The sequence below is a fragment of the Poromitra crassiceps genome, assembly GCF_964638095.1.
Source record: "Poromitra crassiceps genome assembly, chromosome: 1".
In the NCBI taxonomy this organism is placed as follows: Eukaryota; Metazoa; Chordata; class Actinopteri; order Beryciformes; family Melamphaidae; genus Poromitra; species Poromitra crassiceps.
The window spans coordinates 53,393,520-53,407,534 of record NC_139623.1 but is presented as its reverse complement, the minus strand read 5'-3'; the positions used below and the strand labels follow the sequence as shown (position 1 = coordinate 53,407,534).

General features: G+C 46.7%; 1 protein-coding gene across 1 annotated transcript in view; it reads left to right on the top strand.

Annotated features, from left to right (window-relative positions):
• Positions 1 to 14,015, top strand: part of LOC310788208 (CREB-regulated transcription coactivator 2) — a 132,756-nt gene that overhangs the window by 41,707 nt on the left and 77,034 nt on the right. Inside the window, exon 5 of the mRNA XM_083649745.1 lies at positions 7,409 to 7,477. Within this exon, the coding sequence (XP_083505871.1) occupies positions 7,409 to 7,477 (69 nt within the window). The remainder of the gene's footprint in view (positions 1 to 7,408; positions 7,478 to 14,015) is intronic.

Sequence of the window (14,015 nt, the reverse complement as noted above, 5' to 3'; positions counted from 1 at the left end):
TCAACATCTAGCCTAGCTCACTGCTAAAATGCACCAGCCACTGGTGCCTGCAGACAGCAGAGTTTCACATTATTCACCGATCTCCATTCAGACAAAAAGTGAAGCTTGATACAGACCGTGATGAATGGAGGGGGGCGGAAGCATAATGTTTCTCCTGTGTGTCTGGCAGCAAGACTGAGGCAACGGCCTGTATCAATCAGGTGAATGGAGACTCTGCATGCGTGTGTGTCTGGCTCTGTCAGCAAAAGACTTAATTCTGTAGGGATCAGCATTTGTGTGTGTGTGTGTGTGTGTGTGTGTGTGTGTGTGTGTGTGTGTGTGTGTGTGTGTGTGTGTGTGTGTGCGTGCGTGCGTGTTTGTGTGTTTGTGTGTGTGTGTGCGCGTGCGTGTGTGTGTGTGTGTGTGTGTGTGCGTGCGTGCGTGTGTGTGTGTGTGCTTGTGTTGTTGGTTTCTAATGAAGATAAACGAGCTAATAAATGAATAAAGCAGAGTAGAGTCACACAGTGTAGGGTTAGGCTGGACTGGGCTGGACTGAACAGTAGGGTTAGGCTGGACTAGGTTAGGCTGGACTGAGCTGGGCTGGACTGAACAGTCTGTGGACTTAGTGGAATAAGAAACTCCTCTTGTGAAACAAGAGGTTGGGTTTGGGATGTTTGCTGAGTATGAATCTGCCTCTCATTCCATGGGCCATATCTTACACCCAGTGCAAGGGCAAGCATTCTCTTTGCTAGTTTCTAAAGGCCTAAACATGGTCGTCCGTCAGAGCCTCGCCCCGCCCTCCCCGTATGACGGCGGGTGGAGCGCCGTCCTACAGGGAGGGGGCGCCGTCGGCTGACGGGGGCTGCTCGAAAATGTGACTCAGCGCCGACGATACGTGCGTGACGTCAGCTGCAACTCTGGCTGTTGCCTTGGCTCATCGTCGTAAAGTCGCCTTTCAAAGCATGACGTTAGATTATAACAAACTAGTTGTGTGGCTTAGCCTTCCCAAATGTTGAGGGTCGTTTTTTAGAATTTAATACTGTACATAGAATTGGGAACGTTACATTCAATTTCATTCAGACTGCCTGGCACACAATCTCTGCCATTTTCACACGGAGCTTCCACAGGAGGAGGGAGGGTGGGAGGAGGGAGGCTGTAGTGGCGTCCGAGCATGTAGGGCTCGCTGGCGCCGCCAGACGGCGAGACGGCTCCAATTGGAGGCGGACGGACGACCATGTTTAGGCCTTAACACTCTTCTTTTAACCCATTGATACCTGATGCAGCATTTGCGTGTATATCCCTAATTTGTGTGTGTATCCCTTTAAGACCGCGAACCCCGTGACGCGGTTCGCGGTCTTAAAGGGACACATACACACAAATGCTGCATCAGGTATCAATGGGCTAATGACCACTGGGTCGCTGAAATACATCCTTTGTAATGGATTTTTTTATTTATTCTGGGTGCTAGAAACTAGCAAAGCTAAGGCTTGTCCTTGCACCTGCACTGAGCGTGAGAGAGCCCCTTGTCTCTACTGTTGACTATCAGCTAAAAGCAACCTGTGTTATTGGTTTGGCACCATCAGGCCGGCACAGCAGTTGGTTATTGTCCACCATGACCTGCCAGACAGTCATGTGATCTCTGTCTCTGACATGTAGGAATCTCTGTCATGGAGGTGTGGCCATTAGTTGCTGCATGAGAATATCATGCGTGTTGTTTCTCTAACATAGAACACATCTGTTGTGGTTCTACTACTACTATGCTACTACTACTACCACCACTGCTGCTATACAGTAGGCCCCGTGTCCACAGACAGCTGCTATACAGTAGGTCCTGTGTCCACAGACAGCTGCTATACAGTAGGCTATGTGTCCACAGACAGCTGCTATACAGTAGGTCCTGTGTCCACAGACAGCTGCTATACCGTAGGTCATGTGTCCACAGACAGCTGCTATACAGTAGGCTATGTGTCCACAGACAGCTGCTATACAGTAGGTCATGTGTCCACAGACAGCTGCTATACAGTAGGTCCCGTGTCCACAGACAGCTGCTATACAGTAGGCTATGTGTCCACAGACAGCTGCTATACAGTAGGTCCCGTGTCCACAGACAGCTCCTATACAGTAGGTCCCGTGTCCACAGACAGCTGCTATACAGTAGGTCCTGTGTCCACAGACAGCTGCTATACAGTAGGTCATGTGTCCACAGACAGCTGCTATACAGTAGGCTATGTGTCCACAGACAGCTGCTATACAGTAGGTCCTGTGTCCACAGACAGCTGCAGACAGCGCTTTTTCTTCTTGGCTGAGGACTTTGGATATCAAGAATATGAATGCCCAGAGTGCTTCCAACGTGCCCAGACACACAGTGCATGGAGCTGACTCTGACTCTATTTCTAGGGGAAATAATTCACCCCGGAACTATGGGCGGGGTTGGTGGTGTTCCGGGCGCTGGCCGGCTATATTTGTGGGTTACACAGGAAATGAAGGGGTGTTGTGAAATGCTACAAGCTAAAACCTGTACCGATTTGCTTTGGTGATTAAAGTGAAGTAAATCAGGATCCTGCCTCTGTCCTCCCTCCTCCGGCACTACACTGGTGACCCTGACGTCGGTCTTCGTTAAATCAAGTGTACGGAGGCCGTGTTTAGCATGGCTACGAACGCCGTTGCTCTTAAACTGCCGGAGTTCTGGGAAACGTCAGCGGCTGCCTGGTTTTCGCAAGTGGAGGCTCAGTTTGCCCTACGGAAAATCACCGAGGATGACACACGCTACTACTACGTGGTGGCAGCGCTGGGGAGCACCACAGCTTCCAGAATAGTAGGTCTCCTCACAGACCCTCCTGCCGAGGGCAAATATGACTCTCTTAAAGCTCACCTCCTAAAAACATTTGAACTGTCTGCTGCTGAGAGATCCCGCCGGCTGTTTTCTATGCAAGGCCTGGGGGACAGCAAGCCATCAAGCCAGCAAGCCATTATGGAAAAGATGTTAAATCTGCTGGGCAGGGAGAAACCCTGTTTTCTATTTATGGAACTGTTTTTACGGCATATGCCACCCCGGGTCCAAACAGCCCTGGCCAACACCACCATCACAGAGCCCCGCGCTTTAGCTGAGGAGGCGGACCGGTTCTTCCTGGCTACTCAGCGCTCAGCCCCGGAGGTATTAGCTCCCACCCTCGGCGCCCCTCCGCCGGTTTATCGCACGGGGAGAGAGGGAAGCGCCGCGCCCCCTGATCGGCGTGGAGCTTTGGGGCTTTGCATGTATCATGCACGCTTCGGGGCCAAGGCTAAGCGTTGCCGTTCTCCCTGCAGCTTCAAGCCGGCGGGAAATGGGAGGGCCGGCGCTCAGTAGTGGCCCTGAGCATTGGTGGCGCAAGTAGGCTGCTTTTCATCCGTGACACCATCTCTGGACGCAGATTCCTCTGTGACACAGGCGCGCAGAGGAGTGTTATTCCCGCATCGGAGATGGACATCATGAGTGGGCAGCACGGGCCGCAGTTGGCGTCCGCCGACGGCAGTCCCATCCGCTCGTATGGCGTGCGGTCTGTGGAACTGTGCTTTGGGGGTCAGTGTTTCACTTGGGATTTTGTTATGCTGTATCCATTGCTTTTCCCCTCCTTGGGGCAGACTTTTTGTGTGATCATGGTCTACTGGTGGACGTTAAGAACAATCGCCTTGTTGACGCACAGACTTTCGCCTCCCTCGCATGCACGCGCGAGGAGGCCGTCTACGGCGGTTTATCTAGTTCACTTTCTGAGGCGGATAAATACCATCGTCTACTCGCTGAATTCCCCGGCCTCACCCAGCCCACGTTCTCGGAGCCCACAGTAAAGCACAGGGTGGAGCATCACATCGCCACGGAGGGCCGGCCCGTCTACGCCAGTGCCAGGCGCCTTAACCCCGCTAAGCTGGCTGTCGCCAAGGCGGAGTTTGCACAGATGGAGCGAATGGGCATCAAGATTCAAGATTCAAGATTCAAGATTTTTATTGTCACTCCATGGTACAAGTACCACGTGTGAAATTCTTGTGCAGTGGACTCCGTTTACGACATAGTACAAATAGGCAACAAGCAATGAGTAATAGGCAATAAGAAATAGGCATCAATAAGCAATAAGACAGCAATAAGGCAATAAGAAATAGGCATCAATAAGCAATAAGACAAGTCGGTGGCTTATACGACAGTGGCATATTCATTGCACATAGGTGCACATGTCATGTGCATACGTTAGACGTGTTCAGACATTCCAAATTCGACGTTTTATACATACATGTGCAAATAGCATGTACCTTATTAAACATACACTTAAATTTACAATTAAACGTTAGGCACCTTATTAAACATACACTTAAATTTACAATTAAACGTTAGGCATCCGTAATAGTAGCAGCTGCAGTACGGTACGGTACGACTACTGCACTATTTTGTGCATATTAACACGTTCACTGCCAAGGACGTGTTAACACGTTTTCAGAATCCAGCTGTTGACTGCCAAGGACGTGTTAACACGTTCTCAGAATCGATTTTTTTTTTTGACGGTGGGACGTTGATCTAACCCTTTTACGTCTCCTACACCAGAATTGGAGGTATTGAATGTGTATAATCTATTTTACCGACCCACTGAGTGTCGACATGTCTCTCCACAGTAGAAAGAGGCGACCCAAAACTGGAGGGAAAAGCGCGACGAAGCCGTTCTCATACTGTAAAATTGATGGCGAAAACGCTTTCACTTTCGCGCTGATGCACAGCGGTGGCAACGGTGGGGGGTTCCAAGAATAGATTGGATGCACACTTTGAAACACGCAGCATAAATATGACCAGAATCGCATCAAAGCTCTCAACCAAAACTCCACGAAACGAGCGAGTCCACCCAGACTTCCTCAAACAGCGGCCGCTCAAACAGGCAGCAGCCAGGCAGCAGCAACTTCGTTGTGACACGCCCGCTGGAGAGCCAGGGAGGCAGGAGGAGAACACACACGGAGGGAGGAGTTGGAAGCAGAGGGGGGTTTCCTGCTGTTATGGAGGAAATTACTGTTCAAAACTATTGTTTAGATGTCTGACTCTTACTGATGCCAAAAATGAATGGTTAAAGTGACTGTTCTATCGAATTTCACAAAAAGCCGTTTATCTCTGAATAATTTTTCTGACGCTGAAACCATGCTGTATTCAACTGCTAATGCTTACATAACTACTAACTCTACAAACTAACTCTTTTAGACAGAGAAAGCACACATTCTATTAGTTCTTTTGAGATATTGTGTGTTCACAAAATCTTAGCAGAAAAGAATCCTCGGGTCTTGAAAGATGAGCCAGAATCCTCAAAAAAACCCTCTGGCAGAAGCTAACTACAGTAAAAAAAAAACGTCTGGCAGTGAATGTGTTAAGGAGTCTCGTGGCCTGCGGGAAGAAACTGTTCCTCAAGCGATTTGTGCGTGTTTTTGGAACCCTGTATCTCCTCCCTGAGGGTAGCAGGGAGAACAGGCTGTTGTGGGGATGGTTTGTGTCTTTGATGATCTTCATCATTCGCCGCTCGGACAGTCCCTGGGCATCCCCGCCGCACATCGTCGCCAAGGCAGGTGGCGGGTGGCGCCCGTGCGGTGATTACCGCCGCCTTAACGATGCGACCACGGCTGACCGCTACCCGGTCCCCCATATTCAGGACTTTTCTGCACATCTGTCGGGTAGCCATGTTTTTTCTAAGGTGGACCTGGTGCGCGGATATCATCAGGTGCCCATGCGTGCCCCGGACAGGCAGAGGGTTTGGGGGTTAAGCTCCACCGTACCACTGCCTACCACCCTCAGGCCAATGGGTTGTGTGAGAGGTTCCACCGTTCGATGAAGGCCGCCCATCGAGCCAGTCTGACGGACAGTAATTGGATAGACAGGCTCCCTTGGGTGATGCTTGGGCTCCGGACGGCCCCTAAGGAGGACCTTCAGTCATCCTCAGCCGAGCTGGTCTATGGGCAGCCGTTGCGGGTCCCCGGGGAGTTTATACCTAACTCTACGACACCCTGGTCTGCTGCCGTACAACGGGCCTCCCAGCTGGACAGCGCCAGGGCCTTCACGCCTGTCCCCACCACACAGCATGGCGTTCCTGCATCCCAGGTGCCATCTGGCTTGCGGACAGCGGGGTATGTGTTCATCCGCCATGACGCTCATCGCGGTCCACTGCAGCCCCCTTATGACGGTCCATTTCGGGTTCTGGAGCATAAGACAAAATATCTGGTAGTGGACATTGGTGGTAAGCCGGAGCACATCTCAGTGGATCGGGTTAAGCCTGCACACCTGGACTTGACTCGACCGGTGGACTTGGCCCAGCCCCCACGCCGAGGCCGGCCCCCGGTCCGGGCGCCTCCGCTTCCCTTGCCCCCTACCCCTTCCCTCATTGAGGTTCCCTCTGCCTCGTCTACACTTCCCCCCCACCGTGAGAGTACGGTTTCCCCTCCCATTGTTTCCCCGGACTCAGTACCTGTCTCCCGGAGCCGTTTCGGGCGACTCATTAAGCCTCCTCGCCAAACTGACTTTGTTTACTAGGGTGAATTCTGGGGGGCTTATGTGGTGGACACTATCTAGGGGAAATAATTCACCCCGGAACTATGGGCGGGGTTGGTGGTGTTCCGGCCGCTGGCCGGCTATATTTGTGGGTTACACAGGAAATGAAGGGGTGTTGTGAAATGCTACAAGCTAAAACCTGTACCGATTTGCTTTGGTGATTAAAGTGAAGTAAATCAGGATCCTGCCTCTGTCCTCCCTCCTCCGGCACTACAATACAATACAATTAATAATTCTCCCCCGGAGCCTCTCCTCCGCCATCTTTGTTGATCTTTTTAGTCCTGCCTCTCCCTCGATTTGGATTGGTCGGTCTCTCATCTCTAAATGTTGAAATGTTTTCTGCTTGAGGTGCCCAGAGCGCTCTGTCCAAAAACACCGCCAGGGAGGTGCTGGGAAGAAGAGTGCTGCTAGCCTGTCCTTAGCATAGTTCAATTAATTGCAGAAACGGTGCTGGCAGCTCAAGAAAAGCTTTCTGTTGACACGGGACCGTATTTCTATGCTACTACCACTACTACTACTACTAATAATAATTACTGCAGAAAATATTAGGCATATCGCGATCTTTAGTAAATATCAAGATATTTGATGTTATCGAATACCGTCCCAAGCTTAACGTCTATGAATATGAATGTAGCAACAGGTGAAACCTGTAGCCTACACACACAGACACACACACACAAACACACACACACACTGGTCCCTCTCGTCTGTTGATCGCACACGCCAGGCTCTCTCTCTCCTTCCCTTCTTCTCTCCATCTTTTCCCTCTCCTTGGCTTGCGGTTGCTTCACACTCCTCCTTTATTTTTGGTTTTGTTTGGGGGGGGGGGGTATTCCTTGTTGGAGAAAAATAACGAGGCGTTTTGTTTTTGTCGATCACGAAAAGGAATTGGTCCGGAAACTTCCCCGGGGATAAAAGCCAGTTGTTTCGTCTCCCTACCACTGCACTCAACAGGTGAATCCACTTCCTCTCCTCTCTCTCTCCTTTGATCTCTCTCTCTCTCTCTCTTCTGATCTCTCTCTCTCTCTCTCTCTTCTGATCTCTCTCTCTCTCTCTCTCTCTCTTCTGATCTCTCGTTTTCTCTCAATTCAATTCAATTCAATTGGGCTTTATTGGCATGAGAAACATACGTATACATTGCCAAAGCAAGTGTAAAATAAAAACAAAAATGTGCGCACAGTAAAAGATATAGGAGAATAAAGAAGTGTGTAACATGATTGCAGTCAAATATAATATACATAAGGGTAGCTAAAGTTATCTTAAGAGTGTGTAATATACACAAGGGTAGCTAAAGTTATCTTAAGAGTGTCTAATATACATAAGGGTAGCTAAAGTTATCTTAAGAGTGTGTAATATACATAAGGGTAGCTAAAGTTATCTTAAGGGTGTGTAATATACATAAGGGTAGCTAAAGTTATCTTAAGAGTGTGTAATATACATAAGGGTAGCTAAAGTTATCTTAAGAGTGTGTAATATACATAAGGGTAGCTAAAGTTATCTTAAGAGTGTGTAATATACATAAGGGTAGCTAAAGTTATCTTAAGAGTGTGTAATATACATAAGGGTAGCTAAAATTATCTTAAGAGTGTGTAATATACATAAGGGTAGCTAAAGTTATCTTAAGAGTGTCTAATATACATAAGGGTAGCTAAAGTTATCTTAAGAGTGTCTAATATACATAAGGGTAGCTAAAGTTATCTTAAGAGTGTCTAATATACATAAGGGTAGCTAAAGTTATCTTAAGAGTGTGTAATATACATAAGGGTAGCTAAAGTTATCTTAAGAGTGTGTAATATACATAAGGGTAGCTAAAGTTATCTTAAAGGAGAATTTCGGTTTTTTTGAACCTGGAGCCATTTCCTGGCATTAATTATGAATTGGCCACTCACCTAGCGATGTCTGCAGCGTTTCTGGGCGTCCTAGCGTTGTTTTGAGATCAATATCGTCCAAGTCAGTGTAAAATGGAGTTGATTTGGGGCCAAGTGGTAGCCTGTATTTCCTGCATCTAAATAGCTATTTTTCTTCCCGTTTTCGCCACATATCGCCATAATCAGATCCGTCAACATCCAGCCGAGTGTTATTTCACCCCAGGCTGTTTCCTGGACTGCACACGGATCAAATTACCTCAAACGTGATCTAGGTCACCAAGTCTCGTGAAGTCCCGCGATACTTTCCTGTCGACTGGCCAAATACAGGCAGGACGCTTTGCGGTCGTGGTTTTAGCGTAACCTATGTGGGGTTTGGCGTAACCTATGTGGGATTCGAAATAACGAAGGTTATGCCAAACCCCACATAGGTTACGCCAAACCCCACATAGGTTACGCTAAAACCACGACCGCAAAGCGTCCTGCCTGTATTTGGCCAGTCGACAGGAAAGTATCGCGCGACTTCACGAGACTTGGTGACCTAGATCACGTTTGAGGTAATTTGATCCGTGTGCAGTCCAGGAAACAGCCTGGGGTGAAATAACACTCGGCTGGATGTTGACGGATCTGATTATGGCGATATGTGGCGAAAACGGGAAGAAAAATAGCTATTTAGATGCAGGAAATACAGGCTACCACTTGGCCCCAAATCAACTCCATTTTACACTGACTTGGACGATATTGATCTCAAAACAACGCTAGGACGCCCAGAAACGCTGCAGACATCGCTAGGTGAGTGGCCAATTCATAATTAATGCCAGGAAATGGCTCCAGGTTAAAAAAAACCGAAATTCTCCTTTAAGAGTGTCTAATATACATAAGGGTAGCTAAAGTTATCTTAAGAGTGTCTAATATACATAAGGGTAGCTAAAGTTATCTTAAGAGTGTGTAATATACATAAGGGTAGCTAAAGTTATCTTAAGAGTGTGTAATATACATAAGGGTAGCTAAAGTTATCTTAAGAGTGTCTAATATACATAAGGGTAGCTAAAGTTATCTTAAGAGTGTCTAATATACATAAGGGTAGCTAAAGTTATCTTAAGAGTGTGTAATATACATAAGGGTAGCTAAAGTTATCTTAAGAGTGTGTAATATACATAAGGGTAGCTAAAGTTATCTTAAGAGTGTCTAATATACATAAGGGTAGCTAAAGTTATCTTAAGAGTGTGTAATATACATAAGGGTAGCTAAAGTTATCTTAAGAGTGTCTAATATACATAAGGGTAGCTAAAGTTATCTTAAGAGTGTGTAATATACATAAGGGTAGCTAAAGTTATCTTAAGAGTGTCTAATATACATAAGGGTAGCTAAAGTTATCTTAAGAGTGTGTAATATACAAAAGGGTAGCTAAAGTTATCTTAAGAGTGTCTAATATACATAAGGGTAGCTAAAGTTATCTTAAAGGGGCCATATTATGCATTTCTTAATTTTGTATCATATATATGTTGTTACAATCTTGGATGGTCATATTAAACATGGGCTAAGCTTCAAATAAATATGTGAAAGTGTTTTAATGTTACCCCCATGAACCACCCCTCGCGCCTATGAACTCTCGTAGACGAGATGACATGGATTTATGGCGATTTTGTGCGAGAACCATAATTTTTGTGACGTCAGTAAGGACTTGTTACCCTGGCAACAAAGCGTTGCCGCCGGCCGGCGCGCAGCGCGCGCACGCTAGCTCCCACCCTTCCCCTCTCTTCCCTGTTCTAACCCGCGTCACCACTCACCAGGCTCTCTCTAGCCTGGCTGTCTGGGACGTAGTCTCATGGAATAACGGATTCCAGACCGCAAAAACAAGGAGACGACATGGAAGTGAGCCAGGATGTAGGACTGAAGTGGTAAGTTCTGAAAATATGTGTCTCATTCCAGCATCGGTCCAATGTGCTGCTAGGAAGCGCTAACGTTACTTACCGGCTGGGTAACGTTAGCACTAGCAATGTTAGCCTAGCAGCACAGCTGCCTTATAGACATATGAACAACCGATGAATGACGAAAGGCACATATTTTCAGAACTTGTAACGTTAGTCCAACTTGCTGACTTCTCCAAGTCCTCATTTTGGTTTGGTCCGTGTAGCCTTTGCTAGGAGAGGCACACTATAGTCACAAGCATTTGGGAAGTTAGCTAACTAGCTACATTAGCTAGTGTGTAGCTCCCCGGGCAGGGTGTAACGTTATGGCAGGCCGTGGTAATAGAATCCCTGCTTGGCCAGCCACCGAAGGAAATCTCCGGGTGCAGCCCGGGCCTAGCGGAGCTGTAGATAGCTAGGGGGATGTTGATAAATCAATTGATAGCTTGCTTTATGTCCAAGTCACGTTTTTCACCGATGGTCAAATTCGTTTTGACAATCCGTTGCTCGTTGATATAATTGTTTTACAACTACCAAATTTAGTAGCCATAGCAGAGATCGCCTGTCTGTTTCTGTTATGCATGACTATCTATCTATCTATCTATCTTATCTATCTTATCTAGATAGATAGATAGATAGATAGTGAGACAGACAGACAGACAGACAGACAGTCTCGCTTCTACAGCGCTATAGCTCTCTGGGCAGAAGTTTGCAAACGCAAAAACTCCTCGCGCTGCCCACCTGGAGTATTTTCCGGAGGGTGGGGGTTCAGGGACAGGACCTAAAAACAGAGCGTTTCAGACAGAGGGTGAACTGAAGGGGGCAGTGAGAGCCAGTACAAGATAAACTGAGTTTTTTAAACTATGACTGATGCAATAAGTTACTCTAGTGGAGGCCAACAATAAAATAATAATACATTATATTAGCAAAATATGGGCCCTTTAAGAGTGTCTAATATACATAAGGGTAGCTAAAGTTATCTTAAGAGTGTGTAATATACATAAGGGTAGCTAAAGTTATCTTAAGAGTGTGTAATATACATAAGGGTAGCTAAAGTTATCTTAAGAGTGTCTAATATACATAAGGGTAGCTAAAGTTATCTTAAGAGTGTGTTTACAATTAAAGTTATACTAAGGAAGTGTGTAAACAGCTACTGTATGTAAGTCTATGTAAGTCTCAGCTATTTATGTCTCTCTCTACCTCTACCTGTCATCTCCCTACCACTGCACTCCACAGGTGAATCCACTTTCTCTCCTCTCGGTCTCTCCTCTGATCTCTCTCTTCTGATCTCTCTCTCTGCCTTTCTCTCTATCTGTCTGTCTGTCTTCCTTCCTTCCTTCCTTCTCTCTCCCAACTTGAGATGAGCCTTGTAAATACCATCCTGATAATGTGAACTCACATTCAGTCTGGACTTTTGCCCACCCACATTAGAATGTAGCCGGGCCAGTCAGGGACCTGCGCTGTAGTTGACAGCGTAACCGGCCACTCAGGGACTCCACTGGCAAAACAGTAATGGCGTCTCTGAAAGCAGCAAGTGGTAACGTTAGTAGAGTAAACAGCCATAGACTCAATAACAACAATTAAACAAGAACAAGAGTATGCATGCACCAGCGGAGTTTCTCGGCGGAAAATATGTCTTCGCCGTTCTTCCGATTGGATTTGGATTGGATTTGGCGATGCTGATTGGCTGAAGGAGTTGTCTGTCAAGGCAAACACTCCGGAAGTCCAGACTGAAATGTAGAATGAAACAGAATGTGAAGTCATGTGATCAGGATGGGTTTTCCCAGGCTAACTTAAGATGGGAAGAGAGTCTTAAAGGAGAATTTCGGTTTTTTACACCACGGTCCTCATTTCCAGTTTAGAATATGATGTTTTACTCACCGAAATAGTTTTGCGTCATTCGGATGCCCAGGGAAGATTTTGAGCTCCGAGTACACTCTTCAAACAGGCTAGAACCGCTAGAACGTGAGCCCACGGGGCATTCTGCACGGCAGTGCACGCGCTCTCTAAATGACACTTTTTCTGTCAGATCACGGTTCATTATGGTTGTAAATATAATTATCTAGCTAATAGCTACAAGCTAGGCTAACAACAACACCGGAGTCAGCGTTGATCTGCCCCGGTGGGGTTACAGTGCGTATCGTCCCCCTTCTGTGGTTTCTCTGAAGAAGTGGTTTCACAGAGGGGGACGATACGCACTGTAACCCCACCGGGGCAGATCAACGCTGACTCCGGTGTTGTTGTTAGCCTAGCTTGTAGCTATTAGCTAGATAATTATATTTACAACCATAATGAACCGTGATCTGACAGAAAAAGTGTCATTTAGAGAGCGCGTGCACTGCCGTGCAGAATGCCCCGTGGGCTCACGTTCTAGCGGTTCTAGCCTGTTTGAAGAGTGTACTCGGAGCTCAAAATCTTCCCTGGGCATCCGAATGACGCAAAACTATTTCGGTGAGTAAAACATCATATTCTAAACTGGAAATGAGGACCGTGGTGTAAAAAACCGAAATTCTCCTTTAATACCAAGAGGAAATGCAGTGGGTGATCAGACTTGGTTTGAAGATTACGGGCCCTATCTTACCAAAATCCCTAATTTAGCGTTTGCTCTCGTTTAACGCCGTGCGCAATGCAAATTGGGGGCGGGCACAAGCGCATGCCTGTTATAATTGTACTGAGCATAGGTGTGCCACATGCCAAAGCAGGCGTATCAGTGATAACATGTGGGGATAGATGGCATTATCCTATCGTCAGCAGCGCGCAATTACTTTGCAGCGCTAAGAGCTTTGAAAAGGACCTCTTATCCGGTAAAACACTTGCTGCGCTTGAGTGCACCATAATCTCTGCGCAGCGCAGCACAGAAACGTCATTACGCTAGGGCTGGGCGATATGGTCTCTAAAGAATATCGCGATGTTTTTCGGCTATATCGCGATACACGATATATATCTCGATATTTTTGAAATCTCTCATAAATGCTCAATTTAACCCTTCAGGGTTCATACACATTTTGACCAATGGATTTCCATGACTTTTCCATAAGTTCTTAACCTGTATTTTATGCACACCTGGGGTAAAAAATAAGAAGAAAGAAAGGGCAGATAGTGAGCAAAGATGGATGATTTAATATTCCATAGCTCTGACCTAAGCAAATCTGACATCACTGTGAACACAAACAACACTTCTGATATAATATGATTGTTTTAGTAAAGTGTATCACTCAATAGTCAATACAAAAAAGAATGGCTTTTATAGAACCGAAAGCCTAGCTGCTTAGTCTGCACATAAAACATAAAAAAATAGATTTAGACTCTTGACTTTTATGTAGGCTATGTGCACATTCGTTTTCCTTATAGATCATGACTGCCCTGCAGCTAGCTACGTTAGCTTGCATGTAACGTTAGCGTTAGTTGCTTTTGGAGACACAAACCCTGGACGTTTCATTTTGAGTAATGCATGAGGTTCTCTATGGTTTACGCCAGCTCTGGGAGTATGAAGTGCTTTAAATGCGGGGATTTTGGTCACAACAAGCTTGTGGAGCGCTGCCTGCAACTAGGTAGCCGCCTAACCAGCTAGCTAACGTTAGCCCCGACCACAACAGCTAACGTTAACGCCAAACAAATCCGCTGCCTCCTCCCCACGTTTGGTTTAGCGTAACGCCAGCTCAGACTTTCCCCTAATCTCAGAAACCTTGCGGGACATGTATTGCAAATCGCAATAGT